This window comes from Anoplopoma fimbria, chromosome 17 (assembly GCF_027596085.1).
Source record: "Anoplopoma fimbria isolate UVic2021 breed Golden Eagle Sablefish chromosome 17, Afim_UVic_2022, whole genome shotgun sequence".
NCBI lineage: Eukaryota > Metazoa > Chordata > Actinopteri > Perciformes > Anoplopomatidae > Anoplopoma > Anoplopoma fimbria.
The window spans coordinates 19,840,421-19,866,847 of record NC_072465.1 but is presented as its reverse complement, the minus strand read 5'-3'; the positions used below and the strand labels follow the sequence as shown (position 1 = coordinate 19,866,847).

The 26,427-nt window shown below is 39.2% G+C and overlaps 1 protein-coding gene across 4 annotated transcripts in view; it reads right to left on the bottom strand.

The window, feature by feature from the left end:
• Positions 1–26,359, bottom strand: part of arhgap9 (Rho GTPase activating protein 9) — a 40,557-nt gene extending 14,198 nt beyond the window's left edge. For 2 of the 4 annotated variants that reach the window (XM_054616446.1, XM_054616443.1), the window contains exons 1-8: positions 26,113–26,359; positions 18,559–18,646; positions 13,336–13,682; positions 11,945–12,143; positions 11,085–11,485; positions 6,674–6,925; positions 5,800–5,868; positions 1,422–1,487 (exon numbers count right to left, since the gene is read on the bottom strand). In XM_054616446.1, the coding sequence (XP_054472421.1) occupies positions 1,422–1,487; positions 5,800–5,868; positions 6,674–6,925; positions 11,085–11,485; positions 11,945–12,143; positions 13,336–13,557 (1,209 nt within the window). In that variant the 5' untranslated portion in view covers positions 13,558–13,682; positions 18,559–18,646; positions 26,113–26,359. Of the gene's footprint in view, positions 1–1,421; positions 1,488–5,799; positions 5,869–6,673; positions 6,926–11,084; positions 11,486–11,944; positions 12,144–13,335; positions 13,683–16,018; positions 16,103–18,558; positions 18,647–26,112 lie in introns of those variants that run through there. The other 2 variants (XM_054616445.1, XM_054616444.1) reach the window with 2 other exon arrangements.
• Positions 26,360–26,427: the final 68 nt, after the last annotated feature.

Below are 26,427 nucleotides of genomic sequence, written 5' to 3'. Positions count from 1 at the left end.
TACTCCCCAGTGGGACATTTTTTCTCATTGGTTCATTTTGCTGCAGTGGAAGAATTGATGATAGCTTTGTTGCTCTGACTTATTGACAGCAGTGTTAATGAGCTTGTAAAATAATCAGGTTGGGCTAGAATGCAAATCATACTTACATGGGTTTTAAGGTCACCTTACCTCAGACTGCCATTATGAAACCCATGTCAGACTAATTCTGAATTAAGCTGCAGGTGTTTTGAACAATCCCTCGTTGGGAAAGAACAACAATGCCGCAGCATTAGTGTTGCATCATCACTTCATTTACATGTATGAACTGTAAATATGAACTGAAGCATTCTGGCACTCTGAGAAACAATACTGACCGTAAGTATTAGGGTATATCCTAAAAACTTTACACACAGGAAAATGGGGACAAACTCTAGCTTCCTTGAGAAGTTCAAATTGTTTTTGCTTCACTTCGTATGAGGAGCAGAGAGGCAGATGCTTTTATGTGCATCTTTACTTTACATGCAAAATATTTATGCTTACAATCCCATGCACGTACAGATACAAGTGTGCATGGTTCAACTTAAACTTTTTGTTGCAGCAGCAGCCATAATTAAGTACCTATCCCAATCCCTCTAACCCAGTTTCAACAATCAGACTAAATAACCATCCTAATGTTTGCCGTCTTTTCATGCAAGGAGGATTAACACTAAGAGCCAGATCGGCTCCTCTGCTAAGAGGAGGCCTTTAAAAGGACTTTACACCAAGCGCACCCACACCCCACTGTGATGCAACATGTTTCAGTAAGAACTGCTTGGGTAACAGCCTTTCTTTTAACACCATGAGTTGCTATTTCACCACCTTAATATGCATAAATGCTGATCTCTGAGAATCTAAAGAGCATAGCTGGCATAACTTTAATGTATTCTACAGTAATACAGTGGAGATGCAGTTTTTGCAAATGTAAGGACTCAAGTTCATTGATTTTCATGAGGAAAATACCCTCCATTAAAAGCCCTTCAAGTGCTCATAAAATACTGAGGATTACCCTCCCAGTAAGGCATGCGACAAGAATAACGGAAAGAGTTTTCAGCTTTAAAAAAAAGAATAGGGAGTCTTGGTCATCAAAATATACTTGTGTACAGACATACAGTTAATTATTCTGGTGCTGGATCTGCAAACCTAACATGAAGCAGGACTTTTTATTACACAGTGACATAGTCAAGGTGGCAGACTACGCCACCAGAGCTGTATGGTGTCTTGTTTTGTTAAGCAAATGCATCCTGTTGTGTAGGAGGAATATGTAAAACGGGTGAAGGGCGCTCATCTTTTACTTTACTTTACTACTCTTTGATGTTTTTTCTTTTTTTACAAGGTGAAACTCAAGGTGAATGGCATTAGCCCTCTGGCGATGAAAGAATGTAGAAAGAAAAAACAGGCTTCACCTGTTTCATCTGCCAGCCACTGCCAGTATTCCTCTGGTGGCTTCCGAAGAGGAAATCAGGTGACAGCTAGATTCAAAGACAAAGACAGGAAGATAAAGACGGGAAACCAGATGATCAGTAACTATTTATAGTTCATTTTAATTTGAAACATATCTCCATTTTCTGTTTAATAAATCAGGAAATATTTAACTTTCAGGCTGTCTGGACTTCATTATATTTGCAGCAAAAGATTATATACAAATTTGGCAGCGATTTATGTCAATTTCACACATACAAGTAAAAAACAGGATGCTGTTTTCAGTTAAGATAAGTCATGAAGCCGGGCTTAACGCTCAAACCAATACCGAAACTACACTTCTCTACATCCTGCAAGCAAAAAAGCTCATTTATTTGCCACCACAGCACAGATGTACACACACACCTACACACACACTTGTGCTTGTATACAACTGAAGTTAATGGCAGGCAGTTGCGACCGTTGCACAGTTACACTGAAACCCACACTTCATGGTACTATTTTGACTCAGGCCTGTTGGTTTTTAGTTATTGAACTGGATCCCACACGTTCCACATAAATAACGTGTTGTGAGAAGGACAAACTCAGTAGCAACACTTCTGAGAATGAACAGCCAAGTGAACTATATTAGCATAAAAAACATATGAAACATATTCAACTCCATATTCCAAGCAGGACATTATATATGTCCTACCAGAAATTCCACACCGGTAATGACATGGAATGAGAACAACAAGGCATAAAGTAAATACTACTGTGCAAGAAATGAATATGAACTTACGGCATAGGTGCTCATTATTACAGATCAATACAATCCAGGTCAACTTCTGTCTCTGAAAGCTTTTTTTCTTGTCGAGTTTGAGTCCTCAGCTGCCTGTCGTTTCATGTCATGTCACTTTTTCGTCTGAGAGTCAAAGTGTGAAAACCATTCATCTGTCCTCCTGTCTCAGCCTGCTTCTACTTCCCCATTCTAGAGGGAAGCTGCTTTTATCAGCCGGTACAATCACCATCATGCATGGCAGCTCAGAGTAATTACATCACAACTTTGCTAACATTGCCTCGTTCCACTGTCCAGACTTCTCTTTGAAAGTTTGTAAGCAAGAAACATACCATGAAGTTACATTAAATGGTCCTTTACTAGTTCAATTTCAGCCTTTGTAATCTCACTTAAGTACAGAAGTGATGTGCAAAATAATTACCATATATAAATGTACTCATGATGAATAACCTTTTACGTGATTATATTGTTAAATTACATTGTTTTTACTGATGCCTGGTATCTGGAAATATTGTGGAACAGTTCAGCTAATTTGATCAAAATAAAACCAAAACTAACTAAAATGTCTAGTTAAATTAAATTAATTAATTAAATTAAATGCACATAAATTTGAATATAAATTAGTTTAAGGCTCATCTTAAGTATATTTAATGTTACAATAACCAATGTACTATAATTGCCAAGTAAGACTCCACAAGACATGCCTCCAACCAACATGAGTTAACACCTTGCTGTTGAGCTTGTGTGAAAACAAGTCAGCAAGTGAGCAGAGAAGTTAAAAAAGATGATTAAAACTAATGAATAACAGCAGTAGCACGAATGCAAACTTGACTCATCTTACTGAAAAAAGAGAGCAAGACAAAAAAACTCATCGTTTGCACGATCACAATGCATGAAAAAGTATTGTGATTTAGTAGTTTTAAGTAATTCTACATTTCAAAAGAACACATCTGGAACATGATTGTCGATAAGGAGGTACTTGAGCTCAAATGACAAATAAAGAAAAGTTTGGAGACCAATCGTTTATTCTATTGCAATGCAATGTATTCTATGAATAAGAGCATAAGACAGCTCTCCAAATGAAAAGCCTAAACATCACTGTTGCCCCCTGGTGGCTGGCTGGTAGTTTAGGAAGTGCTTGATTTGGGTTGAAGTTGAGTTTTTCTATGAGCGGATCACATCTTTTAAATGACAATATTGGACTTGATCATGTTCATTTAGTTGTGGGAATCCAAAATAGTGATCACGATCAACACACCATCAATTGTGCAGCCCTATCCAACAGTCGAAGAACCAAGGATGTTTACAATGAAATTGTAAAATAGCAGATCATCACAATTGAGAATCTGTAACCAGAGAACAGATGATGTTTTTACTCAAACATTAACTTAAACTGACGGGCAAAATATTTTTTTCTGTTGATGGACTTGGAAATGAATCATCTAATTGTTTCAGCTTCAGTGTCAACTATAAAGAATTTGTTGAGGAGTAAAAAGTTTACATTTTTTAAATGAAATGTAGCATCCTACAAGCATAAAGTAAAATGGAAATACAGGTATATTAATGTTCTAGTACATTGACATGTTTAAGCACAGTAGTCAAGCTCACAAAGCACCAGCAGAATATAAAAATAAAATAAAAATGGGGACTAGAAAACACTGTGTGGTAACAAGTAATATGGGTCACTCAGACTTTGAACACCTGGGTCATTAACGAGTGTGGCATGCAGTATGCATTATATATCATCGCTGGAGTTCCTGTTTAATAAATGTACCACAGAATAAAAAGTGACACATGTAGGTCAACAGAAAGCATCTCAAATGGACTTGATGGGGGAATCTCTGCTTTGATCATGTGGGTATTTTTTTTGATGAGCAACATTAAATTTGAAACACTGACGCAACATTGAGGCAACGCAACCTTGAGATGCAAAATGCTTATCTCTGACAATCTGGATCATGCAGCTTGCGTCCCTTGACTACGTAGATGTCGTTATCAGTTCAGGTTCATTTCAGTCACCAGTGGATGCTGCATACATCCCCCAAACCCTTCCCGTCTGAAACAACAGATGTGTTCCCTCACTCGTAGATTAGAAACACTCGGTTGTAAAAATCAAGATGCAAAAAAGGGCGAAATGAATGAAACAGTGGAAGTTTGACTACGACAGTATCTGTGAGGTCAGAGAGGGGTTTAACACTGATGAGAAGTTTCATTGAGTGGTTTAAATTTAGCAATGTTTTGGATTTAAAAGAGTCCCCTGCCTCCCTCTTTGTGGCCCTAATGGCTTCTGCTCATCTGCATCAGATCAAGAGGCATTACCTTGTTATTCCCTTCAGGGATTAGCCCAACAAAAACACCATTCAAGAGGAATAGTGTGTGTGTGTGTGTGTGTGTGTGTGTGTGTGTGTGTGTGTGTGTGTGTGTGTGTGTGTGTGTGTGTGTCCAGGGGCAGTTCATAGATAAATAAATAAATAAGACAGTGAATCGGTCAGCAAACGATGGGGCAACTAGAAATATGTAATCCCCTTTTTAATTTGGTCCCTCTCAGCATTTCTGCCTGCTTTAATCTGGAACACAGTTCAGGTATGACAGCGTGTGCAGTCTGGGGAAACAGATAGACGCTAACATTAGAATTAATTTTCATGAAACCACGAAGAACATGTGTGCTTTTTGTCGTCTCACTGTGGTTTGTTCTGTCTTCGTTAACAGTTCCCAAAGCACAGCTGTTTGCAATTAAGCAATGTTACATTGGAATTATTATTTAATACTGTTAATAATCTTTTTTCATGAGAGCACAGAGCAATAGGTTAAGAATTGAAAAGCCTCCTGACAGTTTTGAAGAACCAAAAGGATGATGGTAAGAAACTAAACCAACCACTTAGACTCAGTCACTTAGAACACAATCATAGACTCTATTTAAGAAGTGGTCACGTGACGTCGTGCAATGGTTAGTGGACCGCCGTTTTAAAGCCTTGACTTCGGCGTTTTGGCCTTCTCCATTTAGTTGTTTTCTGAACCAGAAAGGTGGAGCTCAGTGAAAATTAAAAAGTTACAATTAACTTTCGTAACTGGAAACACACAGTGAGAGGGTTAAAGTTGTAGGACAAAAACACTGACAACTCCCCAAATATTATGATATGATATAATATGATAAATGCATGTGATACTCAGTGGGATACCCAGAACCCAACTTTATTCAAATGGCTAATTAAAAACAACACAGATGATTCAAGGTGCTCTACAGCCCAGTGGTAAAGCACAAAAGAGAGAACAAAGATGCTTTTCTAGGGTGTGCACTTGTTGCTTTCTGTGGTAAGTTACAGGTGAGGGTGGAAAAAACAACAAGAGCTAAGTATAATGTCATCATTATGCAAGTGGAAATGCTAATAATAAATTTGTCTCTACAGTTACAGCGAACCTCGTCCTCATCTCATCACCCTTAAAAATATCCCATGATTACTGGCATGGAAGATGTTTGAATTACCATTGTAGGTGATGTAACTCATAATCCAGTTGTTAAATCACACAAAATGTTATCAGTGATGCTGAATTTAACCACTTCTTTAGAAGTGCAGCAGTCTTACCTTGTGCATTGTTCCATTGCCAGCTTCAGGAAGTGGCAGCGACAGATGGCTGGTTTCTCTGGGTAACGTCTGAGGTTGTGAAACAGGAAAGGTCTTAGAAACATTATTAACTATTAACTACAGCCTCAAATTAACTGTATTGTTGAACTTACACAGGATCAACAAAAATAGTAAAGGAATAGTTTGCAATTATGTCCAATACTGTTCGCTTATTTGCTTTCTTTCAGAGAGGTTGATTAGAATAGCAATACCACCCTCATATATAGCGTATAAAAAGTTACAAAATCGGCCAACCAGAACCTCTGAGTTTTAGGGTGGGTTATGTACCTGACGATATCTCGGCCGAGAACTTCCTGGACTCTCTGCTGGTTGCCTGACAACTGCTCGTGCTCAAAGCTATAACCCCCATAAAACAGTAAACTGTGTTTTTTTCACTTTGGTTTTTGTACGGATTAAACAAATAACATATAACTTGTTAATGTGTAAGCTTTGAGGTGCTTTTTTTCAGCTCCCATCCTTGGAAACCTGCCCTGTGATCACTGTGTGTGCGACCGTCTCTGTGTCACCTCATGTCTATGTAAGAGAAAATGATGCGAGTCAGGCTGCTCTTCTTTAGGTCTTATGAAGTTCTTTGGCTGGTCCCTTTTCGTGCTGATCCAGTCAAACCATGTAAGAATATAAATGAGCAGACTGTTTTATTCTACACCCTGACCTTTTTCTATCCTCTCCTTTGAGAAAATAAGCTTTCATCCAGCTCTAAAAAATGCCTACCTTTTCAAATTTAATGTAATTTTAGTGAAAGACAAAAAGAAAAACACAGATTCAGGAGGAGTAACAAACAGGGAATGAACACTGGCTGTGTTGGGTGCTTTACTTTGTTGGTGTTGCATCCACGAGCCCGGCGAGGAGGTTTCCAGGATCTCTCCTTGGTGATGCTATTGACGTAGTAGCATCTCCCTGTGGGCAGGTCAGAGTACTGCTCCCACAGGTCCAAGACCTGGACGGGCTGCTGACCTGGGGCAGGGCTAGGGGGCTCCAGCGTCGACAGACACTTCTCTGGCTGCATTTCATTGTAAACAGAGGATTCCTGCCAGGACAGCTGGGACAGATAGGATTCCGTTGGGACCTTGTAGAAACAGTAGAGAGGGAAAGGAGAAAGAAAGTTGTGGACATAAAAAAAAGAAAAACAAGGGTTAAATGCAAATGGTAAAATTCATATAAAAAAATATAAAACAATATGTTACGTATCACCACCTTATAGAATAAATGTAACTAATTGGACATAAGTTTAATGGTGCTAACTACGACTTAAAGGATAAATATGGTGGTAATATATATTTTTCTTTGTTGTATTGAAAGAAATACAAAACTTTGTTTTTATAAATGTACAAATAATTTCTTAAATAGACAGATAGATAAACTTTAATAATCCCAATTGGAATATTACTGTAAAACATCTGGGTGCAGTACTAATGAGCAAAATCTACTTCAAGACTATTTATAGCTGCGGATTAAAACACATTTGGTACGTAATGAGTATTAAGAGCAGCAGTATGGTGAATGTGTGAACCGTCTCAAAATTAACCTTCAGTGCCGCATATTTATCACTATGATGAACATGTCGCCCAGTGCAACCTGTGCCTGTGTTATCTGATAGCTGTTTAGACAAAAATGGAGCTTTATGAAACAGAAGAAAATGCTATATTAGTCTCTGGTTAAACCGACTATACTTGTTAACTTAAAATATATTACCAGCATTATTTTTTAAACCACCTGGAGTAAATTAATGGATATTTGTTGTTCCGTTTGTGCATTAGGACATGAATATTACCATATGGTTTTGTGTATGTATAACCACAAGTACCACTAGTAGCATACAGCAGTGCCTCGAACAAAAACATTATCTCAGTGTGTAAAGAAGAGACAGAAATCACAAAGAGAAACAAATCAATCCCTCCACCTCTTACTATGTAATAACCCTTCAGACTTTGGATTAAGACACAGATTATAGAAATGCATGTGCTCACCCAGATAGATTGAACCAAAGCAACAGCTACAAGAGATGACGTCTACAAATCCAATGAAATTAGTCGAAGAGATATGCATGGAAGATCATCTTTTCACGAAGTATAGCTGAGACTAAATTCACTTACTGATTGACTGGCTAGCGGTTTGATCTCTGTTACATAACACATAGTTGTTTCAGATAATGACTGAAGGGAGATGGTGTGTATGGATGCACGTGTGTGTGTGTGTGTGTGTGTGTGTGTGTGTGTGTGTGTGTGTGTGTGTGTGTGTGTGTGTGTGTGTGTGTGTGTGTGTGTGTGTGTGTGTGTGTGTGAGAATGTGTCAGCAGCCTTTCTGTTTTTTTGTCTTGATCGTATTCAGAATTAAACGCTATTTTAGACACTTCTTCTTCCAACTCTCACCCTAATCAGAGCTATATGTTTAGTCAAAGTTGTTTGCATGCTCATTGTGATTGTTCCACAAAATGGAATGAACAATACAGAGAAGTCGATAAAGTGAACTGTGCGGCAATTTAGTCAAATACCTTACTGTTATTGACAAAAGTGTGATACGTGAGAGAAAATAAATAGTTGCAAGTGTGAACTTTTATAACATGTGATCAATCTCTTTCCCTGCATGTGTCTCTCTGTCACACACTATATACCCAAAAGTATGTGGGCACCCCAACCCACATCATGGCATGGGGCTGGCCCGCCTTGTTCCAATGAAGGTAAATCTAAAGGTTCCTAACTCTGTAGCATCAGTTTGGCGAAGGCCATTTCCTGTTCCAACGGGACTTTGCCCCTGTGTGCAAAGTGATCTAGTGTGCAGAGATCTCAACTGACCTGCACCGTGTCTGGACTTCTACACCATGCAACACTTTAGGATAAATCTAAGTAGTGGCAGACCTCACTACTGCTTTTGTAGCTAAATGGGAGCAAATCCCTGCAGCCAGGTTCCACAGTCTTATCAGAAGAGTAGATGCCAATAAAGCAGCGCATTAATACCTATTTTTTGGGTTTGAGATGTTACTTATAACTCATTGGCATAATGTCCAGGTGTACACACTCTCTTGGCCATGTGTCGTATTGACAAATCAAGGCAAAAGTGCCATAAAAACAACCTTTGAAAAATGAACATCACTCAATTTTATCTCTTCAAATTCAAATGGGATTCTGCCCCCTGGAGGACAAACATTAAATCTAATTGAAATTCATCATTAGTGTGGCGGCACTTAAAAGATCCCTGACAAAAATGAATGGTGTTGGAGTTTGCTGGATGAAAAACAGGTCGTCATGACCTGAATGTGGCTGCCATTATCCTGCTCACTGGTATTAAAGGCTAAAGCGAAGAAGGTCCTCAGAGAGAGGGGCAGATACAGAAACAGACAGGGAGGAAGAGAGAATGAGAAAGATAGAAAATAGCACTGTCATTTCTACTGAGATCACAGCGATCCGAAGTAGGAAGTCAGCGGTGCATGCACGGTTCAGTGGACGCCAAACTCGGCTGTGGGAGCTTCCCTGAGCTGAGAGGCAGATAACCTTCAGTATTCCTCTCAACAACGACGCCTTGTGTAATCCCCTCTGATGTAATACAGGGGGATGCGCCGACGTCACCACAATGCCAACTTGATTGCTGCTCTAGGAAGATTACAGTGGTCAAGTACTGACGTAAATCAAATTCAACCTCTGCTGCCACAGTCGTCTGGTGGGATCACGCAAGGTCTTTTTTTACATTTTAATCAGTTTTGCAGTTGTGTATTTATTGGTTTCCACCTGAAAAAGCTTCTCCGATTGAATGAAATGAAACAAATATCTCAACAAATATGCTTGGATGTAAAGGCAAAGGAAAACTCCTATAATATATATATTTTAATTTGTTTCTCAAGTTATACTCTGCATAGTTAAGGCTAAAAACTAACAGCTGTTTTTTACAGTTTGGGTGTTATGACCTATAAATCCATCAGATTAGGGAATTTGCTTGTGAGAGGAAGTCTAAATGAATCTAAGCCCACATTTCCTCAAACACATTTTCCAGTGAGATACAGCTGGCTATCAGATAAAAATATCCATCTCCTTAAACCGGTAACACCCGGATTTTGAGAAAAAGATACGTTTGTTCTACCTTTCCGGGTAGAACATTTTAGTTACCATGTACGTTTGCTAATTTGAAAAATTTGTCTTTGTGTTTTGTTGCATAACAATAAATACAACGCAAACATCAAGAGACATAATATAAAATAGAAACATTTAAATAGAAAGTATGAAAAAAAAAAGATATATTAATTGTATAACTGTTTTTAAGGTGGAAGAGCTTTGCAATTTGTGTAGGATTGTGCAAAATATTGACCAGGAGATGTAGAAAAGTTCACAGTATCAAGTATAAGGTACAAAGAATATGTGCATGTGGGGAGATAGTAGAGATGTGACGGATAGCATCAGATGTGAACACGAACTACTGCCAATATTTGCAAATGAATAAAACACCTGACATGACTTCTACTCACTACTAGACATGGATGTGTTCATGGATGAGCATAAAACATCATGCCAAATGTTGCACACTGTGTTGATTGAATCATTGCTCTGTGGCATTTCATTTATTGGAGGAGGTCAGTACTGTGATAAAATCTTCGGTCAGACTTCTGCTCTCAATAATTTTGTGTAAGGCATCGATCTCACAGGTTTACTCAAACATCACTGATGTGAACATGCTATTATAACATGGTATTTGTCAACCAAGGTGTTATTTTGATACTTCTGTCTATTATGAATATTGGTCACGATGATTAAGAACTTTTAATCTCCACCTTTGATGTAAAGATTTGAGAACCATGGATTTCAGCTTGAATAACATTGCTAGAGGAAAGAAGCAGCAGTCTCCTGCAGCTTTCCAAAAAACATGAATTCAACATAATAATCTAAAATACCCGCTCCAGTTTAAACAGAAAGTAGTACCCATGTAATGAAAATGGATAAAAAGAATGAGAATAACACTCTGGTTTACAAATACAGTACAGAAATTCTCCTTCACGCTCCAGTGCTGCTCTGCTGTGTGAACCAGATGTTTGAGTAACATTACATTACATTACAGTCATTTAGCAGACGCTTTTATCCAAAGCGACTTACAGGAAGTGTATTCAACATAGGTATTCAAGAGAACTACTTGTCACCAGAAGTCATAAGTGCATCTCCTTTCTTAAACAAGCATCTAAAAGCATAAACCAGAGCAAAAGTAGTAACATCTGTCGGAGGTTTGTAGGGTGTGCCTCTTCCTACCTGTAGATGGTTGTTCTTGACAGAGGCTCCCACCATGTCCCAATGGCTACACGACTTCTTGGGCATCCTGTGGTTGCCGCGACTGCTGAAGCCGCCGCCCACCTCGTCGTACGGGTTCTCCATCAGGTTTTCAGGCAGGTTGCTGGAGCTCTGGCTCCGTGTGATCATGGGCACCGCCCTGGGGTTCGGTGGAGCCGTTTGCGGTGCCGTGGAAGCTGCGGGGCACCCAGGGACCATGAGGTGGCCCGACGGGGAGGTGGGGGTGTTGGGGGTAAAGGAGAAACCAGACCAGAGGGGCCGGGTGGGGAAGCGGCCTCCACCCATGCTGGTGTTGTTGTCCAGCCCTTGGAAGGCACTGTTGGAGTTGAGGTTTTCCATGGAGCAGAACATGTGTTTGTTCACTGAGGGAGGAAGGCAAAATAAGTTCTTATTTTACACAAAAAATAAGGAACATGTTTCCCTTTATAATCAAAAGAAACATCAGCACAAGATATATTACAGAATAAAACTGAAAAAAGAATTCACTGATAATTTATCACCTTTCATTGGAATTATATAGTGATGAAATCATATATTGAGAAATCATGATACACAATTACGTCATCTACATGCTAACTCAAATTTCTTGAAAATCTGAAAATGTTCCATTAAAAAAAAACATTTCATTTGTCAGAATTAGCTTTACCATAAGGTTATTTCATACTGACTATTTTTTTGAATTACCAAAAAACATACTATATTGTAATATATATTGTTATTGACATATGTAATTAACTTAATCCAGATAGAAGACTTTGTCCATATAACCCAGCTCCAACACACACACACTAGATCTCCTCTGTCGTCCTCTCACACTTTACCTTGACGCTGGTCATTATAGGATGTCACTTTTGGGCTGGGAGAGAGCGACACTCTTGGCAGTATCCTGAGGTTGGAGTTCAGCGATGCAGATACGACCAGGCGCTGTGGCGAGGGCATCGGTGCAATGGGCACCTCTGTCACATACGTAGCAGGAACGTACAGCGGCTTTGTTTTGCTGGCCGCCCCGATCCGCCGCACCTGTCAAAGAACAAACAGATTTCCAAATGCTTTTGCTATTTTCTCCCACATAAATCCTCTTAGTTCAACTGAGCGTCAACCAGCACAGCTGAGCCCTGAACACTGTGCAGAAATGTGTTATAGTTCCTGTCACATCCTACAGATGCAACGACATAACCCACAACTTCTCTTTTTAAACACTTAGTTAATCTTTTTTTTCACACAAGACTTGATGGTTGCAATGGCTAGTGTCTCTTCTTTAAATGTGTTTCTGCCATTTGATGGATAGATTTTTGTCAACTGTCAAGAGATGTTGGATGAGTGTAATTATACACACATCACATGTAGATGCAAGTTAATTGGAAAAAGTAATTTTTATAAAGTTGTGGTATAAAATGAAAAGTTTGATTGAAGAATTTATCCATATTAACCCTATTTGAGAGTGAGTGTACTTGATTGACAGGTGTCTCAAGGCCCTTTACCACAGCAATGTCATGTGTTATTTGTGCGTCCTGACTATTGAGCGCTTTATCAAAAAGAAGTTAGCAGCAGACTGCAGCTAACCTACAGCAACTGAGAATGGTGGCAAATTGGGGAGACAACGAGGTAAACAATTCAGTCGCCATTGTTGTTTAGGATGCAAGTCGCTGCCCGGCCCGTACGTTATACGTCTCACTAGACGATAAGTATTTCCTATGTAAGCAAAGCCTGATATAGCTTATTCCTCCCAAAAACTTAAGAAAAGATCAGTGATGAGCGATCATGTTCCTTTTTACGATGAACAAAGACAATGCAGTCTTAGTAAATCAGCAACTAAATTAAGTTATCAACAAATGCACTAAAAATGAAAGTGTACAGCTGTTTTCGGAAGCTGGAGTCATCTTGTAAAAGTGAAAGTATATATTTGTTTTTAACTATTTACGTCAGTAAGACCAAATAGGCTCGGGCCTGAGAGACATAAACAGGTCACAGATGTCAGAAAGTATTGAGAGATGAATCGCATCATTGGTTTTGGTCTTTTCATGGTATTTGATGACAATAACAAAAAGGTAGAATATTGTGAATAAGTGCAGTGTTTTTATTTCAAATTCATACTCTGAAAGCTCCCTTCAGAGACCCATAATGCAGCACGCCATAGATACCATGTCCATGTTGTTATAAAATCTTTGGTTCCACCGACACAGGACGAACTATATATGAGCTGTTTTCTCACCTGCCACCAGTCAGTGTTGGTCTTTTTAAGGAGGATGAACCGTTCGCCCTCCCTGATGCAGACCTGCCGCCCATCAGCTGCTCGGTAGTTGTAGTCGTACTGGGCCTCGAGGACCACCGTGCCGCTGGGGACCCCACACACTGTCATGCTTCTAGGGGTCACCACAGGTGCTGCAGCAGACTGCTGGTGTCCCACCGAACGCCGCCAAGTCCCAGACAGCATGGCTCTCCACACGGTCCTGTTCAGCAAGCTGCTCTGGAAGCGTGCTGGTGGTTGATACTGGTGATACTGGTCGGGTTAGCACAGGGCAGGTGAGACTGGAGCCAGGCCAGTGCCATGCTCTGAAACTGAGGAAAAATGGACAGGGAGGTGCGGAGAGAGAGAGAGAGAGAGAGAGAGATTACTGAAAAAGTGAGAGAACAATGAAAAATGTCACCTGGCTGTGTGCAGGTTCAAAGGGAGAGATCATGAGTCCATTTAGTGCTAAAAATGGAAGTCTGGGTTAATCTGGGGAAAAACACCAACATGTACAAGTTACATCAGAAAACTAATCTGCATCCAAATAAAACCTCTCTTTCTAATAAAAATAACAACTAATCATTTCTTTCAGCTTCTTAAAAGTGAAGACTTTATCTGTTTCATAACATTGTAAACTGAATATCTTTGGATGATTTTGAACTGTTAATCAAAAATAGACATTTAAAGACATCATCTTGGGCTTCAACAAATTCTGACGGTTAAAGGCTTACATGCTCTCTGGTGATGAGTTAGATGAAACGATGGATACCATTCTCATGTCTGTCCGTTAAATACCAAGCTACATCCATCAGCTTAGCTTATGACATGAAAGAGGGGCAATCAGCTAAACCTGGCTCTGTTTCAGCCTCAAAAGGTAACAATATCCACCTAACAGCAACTCAAATGCTCAATATTTAATACGTCCGGTCTTGTTTGTTTTATCTGTACAAAAAAAAGAAGTGTACAACTTCCTGGAGTCTCTGCTGGTTGCCTAGCAACGCTCCGAGCAAAGGTCTTTGTGTTAAGATAAGCTTAACGGACAGATATGAGAGTGGTTTGTATCTTCTCATTGTACAGTAACTCTCTGCCAGAAAGCTGAGAAGCATATTTACACAAATTGTCGAACTTTTGCTCTGATCAATTAATTGACAAAATCGTTTTCAGATTAATCAATAATTAAACAATCTTTAGTTGTTGCACAATGAATCAACAATGTTTGAGGAAAGCTGTAACTAATGCGTTATAATTATAAAATCACTGACCCATTTTTGCACTAGGTGTTAGCTTAGTTTGTACCAGCTTTTATATATAGCTTTTATATTTATATAACGGAAGTGGAGCTGCTACAATTATTTTCATTATTGATTAACCCCACAATGATCCTTTCATCAATTGATTCATTATTTAGTCTGAATTAAAACTCAAAAAGTCAGTAAATCAGCAAATGTAAGATGCTGGAAAGAGTGAATATGATATTATTTCTTAAACAATTAAAGGATTAAGGACTAATCAATTAACTGATTGAGTAACAATATTTATAAACAAACAAATAAAATAAAAAAAAAAATTCCCCTCCCAATTTGAATGTACTTGACAGACATGAGGGTAAAATGTCACTGCAGATATTTGTACAAAATCCCTTTTCTATTGTCTTTTCATCCTGGTAGAACTAACAGACACGTGTTAGTGAATAACTCATGCGTTTGGAGGATGTTAGGAGCGCAGTATTCCCAAAATAGCATCTGTCTCCGTCTCTCCACCTGAGCCAGCATCCCCAAGCTAAACCCTTGCTCTACCCAGCCAAGACCCGCTTACGTAACAGAACATCTAACTTTCTGCCAGACACACAGCAATACAGCGTCACGCTGTACATGCACCCACCCACCCAACGCTACACACTTGCAGACACACACACACACACACACACACACACACACGCACACACGCACACGCACACGCACACGCACACGCAGGAGCATCCCTAGGCACCTAGCAACAGTGCTTCAGTCACTGTCAGGCCCAACCCATCTCAATCCGGGGGAGAAGAGGAGAGAACGTAAACAAGAAAAGTCCCAGAAAATGAATAGAGACATTCCTGTGTATTACTGAGGGGTTGAAGGAGAAACTGTAGATGATCAGGACAAACAAAAGTAGAAAGGTTGGAACGGCAGGGATATAACAAAAAGTAAGCAAACAAAGCAGATAGGCAGGACTAAAATAAATATTGAAACTGAGACATGGAGGAATGGATGACGCTTGATGGAGCTGTGAGCCATGTGAAGGCGATGGCAGAGAGGGCAGGGTTAACTGGCCCAACCTCTATAATCCCACTGTTATTAAAGCACAGGAATGAATCTGTGACCCCTACGGCTACATGGAATTACAATGAAATCCCTCAGAACCAGCGTACGGGCTAAAGCACTGCCGGCCTGTCTGGAAAGCTAGCCAACACTGGCACAGAGGAGCATTTCCAAGGCTCTTCATAAAAAATGTAATGAATCTGTATAAATACCATTCCACATTGGGAATACGTAAATACAGTCGACTAGACTGACATCTGCTGAGGTCTCTTCACTCAGATTAGACGAGTAGATACAACTGGCATAGGTTGAAAGTAGCTGCAACCAACACATGAATACACTTATTCATTAAGAAAGATACTCACATCCAAAATCTTAAACATGTACTTGATAAAAAAAAAAAGAAAGGAACTCAGGCAAGAAACAAACAAAATATCTGCACACTGTACCAAAAACCTCCAGCGATTGACATTGTGCAACGCTTCCTTGTCAGGCACTATGAAAACACCATCAGAAAGCAGAACAAGCAATTTATAGACACAAAACACACACATCACTCTGCATGATTGACAGTCAAACTACACGCGAGCTGACCCAATCAGAGCAGAGCTGGATGATGCTGTCTGATACTGTGAAACAGAACAAATGCTTCTATGAAAAAGGAACTAAAAACACAGAGATCCCTATCAAACAAGCATAGATTAATATATAGCATATCAAATACTTAAAATACTCAAAGTACTCACTCCAAAAGAAAAACATATTTTTTTATGAGGTATACAAGCAAGTACAGTACAGCACAAACAAAAAGGAAAGACAATGAAAAAGGAAGTTGAATCAACTGAAATTAACCCCTTAGGAACCTGTAGGACAAATATCAAATAAGGCTAAAAAAAACAAAAAACTTACAGCATAATCAATGAGAAAATCAGAAGTTATCTGATCAGAAGTGTATTTATTGCTAATTTATTAAAATAAAGGTCTTAAAGTGTTGAGCTGGTCCAAGCCTCTTCTTTATTTTTTGTAAATGTTTCCATCACGGTCTTCACTTGCAGTAACACTGAATGCTAATGGAATACTTCACCCACAAAATGACCTTTTGTATATCAATCACTCATAGTGTTACCGTGAACTTCTTTTATTTTTCTTGGACAGAAAAATCATTTTCATATTTTGAGAATTCAATAACGGTGAGTAATTGTGTACAACTGTTCATTTTGTGGGTGAAGCATTCCTTTAAAGAAAAAAACTGAATACACTGCAGCTATCTATGTTTATAATCCTGTGCGTTTACTTAATTCATTCATGTGTATTTTTCCTGTTCATGTGAAACAAAGAATGCTTTTAATGCAAGACAGATTTTAAAATGTAATCTGATCTCATTTAAAAAGAAATGTCACTGAGACCTTGTTCTAGGAAACAATTACAATTAAGCACTCAAAGATTTTTCTATTGGTGAGCTGTTGGTGCTTTAAAATGCACTTTTCTAAGAGCTCCAGGAGGACAAAGGCGTAAGACGGAGGAACAAGGCGAGCAAGCAAACAGGAAACTGAACAGACGCATCAAGGTTCAACCACAGTTTGGGTCATATCCTCTTTAACTTGTCATTTGGTCGTCTGACGTGAAAACCATGAGGCAGTTTAGTTACAGCCTGTAGCCAATAGAGTCTTCTGTGGTTAAACACAGTGAGTAAAGCTGAGATGCCCTGTTGCCCAAACTGACTACTGAGTAGCTTTTTGAGTAGCATTAATTACTACCAAGCTGAGGGAAGATGTTTTTTGGATTAACCATCATGCTGCATGGCTCTAGTAATGTATAATGCATTATTTAGATGGGCAGGGAAGATTGAAGAAGATTCAAACAACCTGTCTACGATATTTTATCATGAGTTTTTCTCCCCGCACAGACAGGAAGAGCTTTTTCTGCACACCTGTTTGTCTTTTCCTGTCTCTCTTTACTGCTGAAAGCACAGAATCGATCAATTATACCCAGCTAAAGTTGGGCTTTATCTAACTTTATCTAAACTAATATTTGTTGAGTTAGGGCTGAGGTTTGAAACAGTTGCTGGGTGTCCTCAGTTCATCAGCACAGGTACTAATGTTCAACACGTACACAGAAAGCTTTATTGTGTCGTGTGCAAATAAGTCTGTTGCAGCAGGGTTAAAGTCCCTTGATTTATTATTCAGAGTTTAGGCACTTCAAAAATGCTCCAAAAGGGCAACTGCTCAGACTGCTTGCTAAAGGGTGCCAGGATAAGTAAGGAATTGTGTAGCCCTTCTTCACTCCATGATTTATTTATAGTCTTTGTGTCGGATTCACAACCTTAATGGCTATCTGTATTAAGACAAATAACAAAAGCTGGCATTATTTTAGTACAAATAGCAAAAAGCCATATCCATCAACAGTGAAAATGAGAAGAAAATGAAAGAATAAACTGTGATGATGACGAATTAGAGTCCCCAAAGGAAAAATGAGGCCAGACTGTGTTTCCATTTGCAGGTCAGATGGCCGTGGAGAGGGCACAGGCGTCACACACCCAAACACACAGAGAGGCCCATATGGTGTCGAGGACAGGCACACGCACACCGCCACGGCTGATGAGAGGCAATGATTGTTTTTGCCAGAGGGGGGCTGAGGGCACAGGACTTATGTTGTTGTGTCAACAACACAAATGGAGGGATGGAGGAGAAAATAAGGAGGGCAGGAAAAATGAAACATAGGAATGGAAAGTGAGAGGCAAAAAAAAAAAATGTGTCTTTTGCTTGAGTTCTTTCACTCCAACTCAGATTGTGTGGGCATGCAAGTCAGACTCAGCTGAAGAAATGGAGAGTACGCAATTTTTGCATGCATGTGAGACAGACAAAGAGATAGAAAGAGAGAGAGAGAGCGTGCAAGAGCGACTCACCATGGTCCTGAAGTGAGAGAGTTTCTAGTCAACAAGGTCACCAGCTCACTCTGCAGTCAAAGGCATGCATGCAACCCCATGGATAAACCTTAAAAAAAAACAAATACAAAACCTTTAGAAAAGTATTCAGATTTATTTAATCGTCTTCCCTCCAGCACAATATATAGAGTCATTGCTGCCGAGTCAAACAAAAACTAGAGAGCAAACACAGAGGGGTAATGGAAAAGGTGGGGCAGAAAACCACTAAAATGAATAGAAGCAAGCAGCTACCTCCTGCAGGAAATCTCTCTCTCTCTCTTATGTACACACAAACACACACACACACACACACACACACACACACACACACACACACACACACACACACACACACACACACACACACACACACACACACACACACACACACACACACACACACACACACACACACACACACACACACACACACACACACACACACAGTTAATCCAATGCAGCGAAAGTATCCTGCCTCCACTCATTGAACCCCTGCTAACCTACCTTCCCCCATTTAGCCAGCATTTTGCCTGAGAGATAAAAACAGAGGAAGTGCCAGAGAGAGAGAGAGAGAGAGAGAGAGAGAGAGAGAGAGAGAGAGAGAGAGAGAGAGCGAGCGTCAGCTGGCTGATTCTCATTCATGCAAATGAACCACGTCTGAACTTGGGAAAGAGGAACATAGCAGGAGTGAGAAACAGAGCGAGAGAGAGGTCTTGTGTGCTGACCAAACAAAAGCAACCAGCAGCCCACTTTATTGACGGGCCATCGATCCATACACAGAGCTGGATGCTCAACAGTGTAACTGGACATCAGAGATCCACCACACAGTTAGCACATCAACAAATGGACATTATGTTCACCCAAGGCGTTTCAGGTTTTGTTTATTTTTAATAAGCTAAGTTTTAATATAACATGTTACACGTAACAAAGACAATCATCAGTACAATGAATATATGATGCTATAAGACAAACATTTTACATTTTCAGTCAAACCAACCAGCCTGTAAGGCCACTAGATTAAATACTTTAGGGAGGATTAAAGGCCCTCCTGCTGGTTTTGCATGATTTAGTCAACCATTTTTCAAAGCATACATACATTTTTAGATTTGCTTCCCAATTTACAGTCATGGCGTTAAGCTCTTCCCACAATGGTAAGAAAACCCACTTGACGCTTGCTTGAGATTGATGATCCATCACAGAGGGAACATTTAGTTGGTTAAAACATATTTAATATCCAGACATGTTGTGTATATATTTTGTATATGAAAATAATCTGGTTTTGACAAGTAATTTGGTTTAACATGGAACTAGTTTGATTACTTAAACGTTCTTAAAATTACATGTATTCCTTCCCAATCACAAAAAAAATCGTAAAGTGAATCTATAAATAAACAAATGTTCATTTCAGAAGTTGACCCAAACAGGACGTCTCCTACTTTACACTACGGTCCACTGTCAGTGTTCAAGTTTCCACATCTCACAAACCAAACCATGCTGGTTTATGAGAAACGACCCCCCTTCAGCAGATGAACATGTAAACAGCCTTCTGGTGTCAAACTCATATGGATATATACAGCACATACAATACAACCTTCTGCAAAGTGAAGGTCAAACACCCAAGTGAAGTAATGAAGAGCAGAACACTTTATTTGTGGGAAGACTCAAAGTAGCATTATCATCACATTGTGCAACAGTTAGGAGCCACTTTAAGGGCAGCCTGAGATTAAAAGGAGGTATAAACATTTGGTATGCTTTGGAAAAAGCATTCATGTTATCAATGTTGTAGTTTGTGGGCTTAGGCATGCATGCAAAACCTCCTTAAGATAACATTATCATGACATTGTTGAAAATACCCCAAGGCTGGAGGACACTGTGAGAGAGAGAGAGGCGATGAATGCAAATGACCATGTAATAAATTATATGGTTGGTGGATGAAACCAGCAGATGATGTTTTAAAAAAACATTTACAAAGCTGACAAAGGACACAGAGCAACTGATATGGTGCCAGAAAAAAAGGGCTGGACAAAAAGCTTTATTAATAAAATGAGAAAAAATAAGTTGCAACGTTCCCCTGCAGCTCCATATCAAGCAATGTCATAACTACTCCAAATAGCTCATACATCAACTCAAAGACAAGTCACTGAATGACAAGTTCAGCGCCAGCAGAGATTGTTTAAGATGGCAGGGCCGATCAAACTTCAGCACACAGAAGGACGGGAGAGGAAGGGGAGGGTGTAAGTTCGGTGTCACATCATATCCATATTCATTCCATATGTTTGAAGTGGAAAGAGGGCAGCTTTAATAATCATGGCTACATGGTCTTCAAAGAGAGATGAGACATGGGGAAGAGGAGTATAGAGTGAATGAGGAACTTCAAAGGGCTGTTGCGTGCTCTCCCACATCCGTATACACATTGCAAACACACACACACACACACACACACACACACACACACACACACACACACGTAGACTGTACTGTATTTACATATGAATGTCTATAACCAAAGGGTTCGCTGGAAAAAGAGTAAAGTTGCTCCACATGATTCACACTGTTCAGTAACTTTAATCACCACAAAAATAAGTGCAACACTTAAAGCTAACAGGACTGCTGATTTAATATCTGTGTCAGCCAAACAGCTGCTGCTGCTTGTTCACAGTGACACGATGAGCCATGCTGCCTGTGCATGGTCTCTATTGTTTCACCTGCAAACAAGCATCCAGTGGTTTGTCTGTTTTAAGCCCCAATTTTAAAGTCAGGTAAGGCTGTGTGAGGTGAAGGCCTTGCTGTGTGAGGCCTTGCATCATGCATCCACATCATTATGGGTAAAAAACAGTTGTAACACAGCAGTATATCTTAGAGGAAGCACAGAAGGGCCTTGAAATTTTTGCAAAATCAATGAAAAATTGCACCATGAGTTATGAGACTGCACCACACCTGAAACAGATTAAATGATCACAAAATATAAAATTTGAAAAATACTTCGCAATCGACAACTTTAATGCAAATGCTGCTGCACCAAAAGTTAAGTCAAACTCTTCTAAACAGCCACAGCTAACCTTTATGTCTCAGAAGGATTTAAAGAACCACACACTAACATCCTTAGATCCTTAAATCAGACAAAAAACTATAATAAAGAAACAAGAAACAAATATCCCTGATATAAATGATCTCAAACTAATTTTAACATGAAGCCGTATACCAGTCCACTGTCAGCTCCACACAGTTCTACTGAGGACAGCCATGAAGAAGCGTTCACTTTGTCTATGGATGTACAGTTATAACTACTAGTGCTGATGTCTTTCTCTCCATATGAGACACATGCCTCAAGCCAAAACAGCCTTTCATCCTCCCAAAGCCCTGCATTATTGATGATTAGACCAGAGAGAGACACTGAAATACACACTGCTTTTCCCAGTGTGACAGCTAGCTGCCTGCGTGAGCGTGTGTATGAATGCATATCTTTCTGTGTGTGTGTGTGTGTGTGTGTGTGTGTGTGTGTGTGTGTGTGTGTGTGTGTGTGTGTGTGTGTGTGTGTGTGTGTGTGTGTGTGTGTGTGTTTTAGCTGAACAGGTGGGCTGGATTCCTTCAGTGATTAGCTGTGTAAATTGTCAGAGGGCCAATCAAAAAGCAGATGATGACAGTAAAGCAGTCATTGGCTCATGCTCTCTACTATCATCATGACAACAACCTCTGTGACCAACTAGCATCTCCAGTGCCTCCAGTCTGTGTGTTATTTGTTTCTTGTTGCACATAACAACATTTCATATGTGTGATGCCATCATTTCAAGCATTTGCTGACGCAACACTTGTGTTTACAATGAACCCCGCAGCCTGCATCGACACATAGAAAACTTCTTCAGAGGCTTCACTGGTATAATATTCAAGTTCTCATTCCTCTCCGTTTGAATACAAACACTAACCAAATAGACCAGCGTTTGCCAGTTAGGCAACATAGTGCCGGATTGCTCAGGGGGCATTTAAACTCTGGAAGGAATTTATTCAAGCATCACATTTTTTAATTGGCTTTCACATTTTATAGAAAAAAATGGAAATTGAAAAATAAGCTGCTAGTACACTTCTAGTTAAATAATAATACACTTATTTCAGAAATAAGCTTATGAAAAAATGCTTCTTATTCTAATAAGCACCTTTTCTCTTGTATGTGGAATTACAGCGTAAAATATGTCACCTGATTTTGCTTAAGTATTACGGTATAAATCTACAAACTGCTTTCCAAGACAATCTTCATAATGGTATTAATATTAGAGCACAGTAACTGAGGCTGCTGTTTTGCAATTTATCGGTAAATTGCTTTTTGAAATAACTGTTTAGACTAAAAAGTCATCATAATGATTTCACACAGGCCAATTTTTTTATTTTTATCCAATTAACAGTAATAAACCTAAATATATTCCATTTGCAATCCACAAAAACACAGAAAAGCTGCAAATCTTTCACATTACAGAAGTTGGAGCCAGTGAAAGTTTGAAAAATTAATTAAAAGATTCACTGATTACACAACCAATCGTTTCTGCCCTGATAGGAATGATTCATTATTTCAAGATTTTGTCCTTCATACCCTTCTCAAAATAAATAAGACTATTTTATGACCAATAAAAGACCAAAGATGCCATGATATGGATTGTGCAGTGCATTAATTTCTGTCTGCAGCAGTCAAAGAGAATAAGAAGTGTTACACAAATTTGTTATTCTATGTGATATAAACCGGAATAAACAATAATGTTTTATAATGTTTTATTCAGGTGATGTCTGACCAACATAGTGCATGTTGTTGCTAAAAGTCATATATCAATTATCATTTAATGGCAAACAAACGATTCCTCCTTCACCTTTTTCCCACAATATTCTTCAATTAAAGAGCATAAAATGTCACATAGAAGTCAAGAAGGATCTTTTGGAGAATAACAAAATAAAGCTTCACTCTCTCACTGCGCTGGTGGGTTGTTGCTGAGCCTGTGGGAATGTGCGGTACATTGATGTTTCTAATGAAGAGCGCTGAGCTCCATTGATCCACCGGGGATGAGAGTGAGCTGTCAAAAGCTATCAGGCGAGTCAAAGACCCACTTTCAGCCCCGTGCAGCCGAAGAGAGCACGATACTGTTGGGGCACAAGGAAGAGCAGCTAAACCTCCCAAGGCCAACACCAGAGAGGAGAGGAACAAACGCAGACACAGCTTTGATGCCTTCACAGGGTTAAAGGAGTTATTGGTTCAGTAAAGGAACATTACACAAATAACAACAAGGGTTAGTATGTGTCAGGCATTGGAGGATTGTTTATCCATGGTGCCTTCAGGTCCAAGTATTTGATGCAATTGTTTTTCTCAGAACAACTGTCCTTTTTTTCAAAGATTTGATTGTTAATCTTGAGAATCTAGCAAGAGAAAGATAAAAAAGATAGATTTAAAAAAATGATAAAAATAATAGTATTGGCTCAGGGTTGCCAACTCTTTTTTATTGAAAGCAGGCGATAACCTCCGGTTCCGGGCATCTTCTCATGTTGCCAAAGTCAGACGGTGTGGAAATCAACGTATTTCTTAAACACGCCATAAGCTTTATGCAATCTGTTTGAAGCTGCCCCCTTGCTTTTGAAAGTAGACCACATGTCAAATTACGGTCATGAGTTATTTTCTTTGTGACAAAGAAATGGGGTCAAGAGTTTGAGAAGGGTGAGAAACTTTAGTAAGATCAGATTTATTGACAGTAAGTTTAAAATGCGTTAAACACAACTACAGGACACTAGGAAAAAGGCCATATCAAAAATAAGTATAAAAACAACAACCAAAGGTATTTCAGCATATCTCACTGAACTGCTATTTTTTAGGTTATTGTGTCTTAACTAAATGTTATGAGATATTTTGACCAGTAATAAGACAAATATACTTACTAAGATTTTACGTCTTTGCTGCAATCTGATGAGACAAACGAGTACATAAATACCAATAAATATATATCCATCCGTCAGATCCTATGTGGACTTTTTTTGAAGGACTAAATGTCACTAAACTGCATGCAGAGACACAAATGTGTTGTGGCTGTCACCTGGTCTGTGCACACATCTCACACCAGATAGACCAGTCTTGCTCAAATACCCCAGAGCAGCAGAATAATCTGAATAGAAACACACCAGGATGTAAAAACGCTTCAGTCTCTAAATCTGTCTTTGACGCTGCATCCACAGCAGCAGTCCGTGAAGCACACCAGCAATTACAGCGGACGTGTAACCCTCCTGCTAATACTGCACATGGTACAGGGCACTTTTAATCAGCAAAAGTTGCAACTGGAGAATAATCTTCCAAGCCAGTGTCGACACAGGCTGGCGAAAAGGGGAGCAAATCTCCTGCTTTGCATGGACTTAAGAAAGCTTAGGGAACAGTAAAAATGCAATGCGTCAAACTGTTTCCATCACACCCTGTGGTTAACCAGTCCATGTACTTTCTGAGAAGCATATAAGGGCTGAAACGTGCTCACAGTAGCATGCAAATATTTCTGCACGGCAAGAGGTCTGTCATATGTAAAGTGCTGAGATTAGCGATTCTTATCATTGTGCCATTTAATGAAATGGAGATGACCACAAATGAGGTCATGGAATCAGCACCATTGTAGTGATGAAAAATGTGAGAATACATCATCCACTGAAGGATTAGGTATACAACAATCAAAAGAAAGAACTAAATGCATTAGATTCTCAAAAAGTGTGTATGTATATGTATATATAAAAACTATAAAAGGTGTTAAAGAGTTCTTCCAAAACAAATGATTGGAGGTGTCTTAAATGCATGCTGGGCCTCAGCTGAGTTTGAGCCGTTGTGACACTAAAGGCTGCATGTTGTTTGATGTGGAAAAAAACAAGTTGTTTTGGAAAAAGTTGGCTTGCTATTAGATTTGAAGCATTGGTTTAAGATGTTTTTGCACGAACTTTACAGCAGATGGGAGTTATATTATATATAGAGATATTGTAATAGCATCCAATGAAGCTATAGGCTTAAATCAGCTTTAAAGGGGATCAGGTCAAAATGTATTTATTTTAAGTAAAACATAAACAACTGCCATAAACATCCAGAATGCTGATGATTAAATAAAAGCACCATTAAAACCATGAGACGCGTTGCTTCACTTGTATTCATGCTGATAAGAGTTGCTTCTGAATGGGTGATTAGTTTGAGTGAGAACAGGGAATTTTTTTTTTTAAAACTGTGGTGAGATGTGACACATGATAAAATACTGTGATTGAACTGGCAAAGTAGTTACTTAAATACATCTGCATCATATTTAAGTGTACTATTTATCTAATGAATAACCTACTTTAAACATCCACACCATAGTTTAAACAGTTGTCCTAACAGTATGACACCGATGGTGAGTGAACAACAGAAGCACTTTATCTAGAATAAAACATTTCCTGCAGTGATTTGATATTTCACTGCAGAAAACAAGTTATGTAACCAGAAAGAAAAAAAAAATCAGCAAAAAAAAATCTCATTTGTTTGCATTTCAGGGACACAACATCACTCACCTTGCAGCGACGTGATGACAGCTCAACTGAGTTGTTTTGGAGTGAACTGCAGGAGTTTCGCCTTTTTCTCGTGGGAGGACTATAAATATTAATAACTTCACATAATTTAGTTAATTAAACGGGAGCACAGACAGGAACTCGGCCGTGCTCTTTTACAAATGATCAGTCACACATTTGGCACTAAGTTGCCCGGTGCAGCTTCATGAAGATACATCCTCCTGGCACTTTAAGCGGATAAACAATTGCTCTGGCTGTGTGGGTTTGGTGGTTTAACATTGGCTACAAACGCACGATATGATTTTACAGGGAACCAAT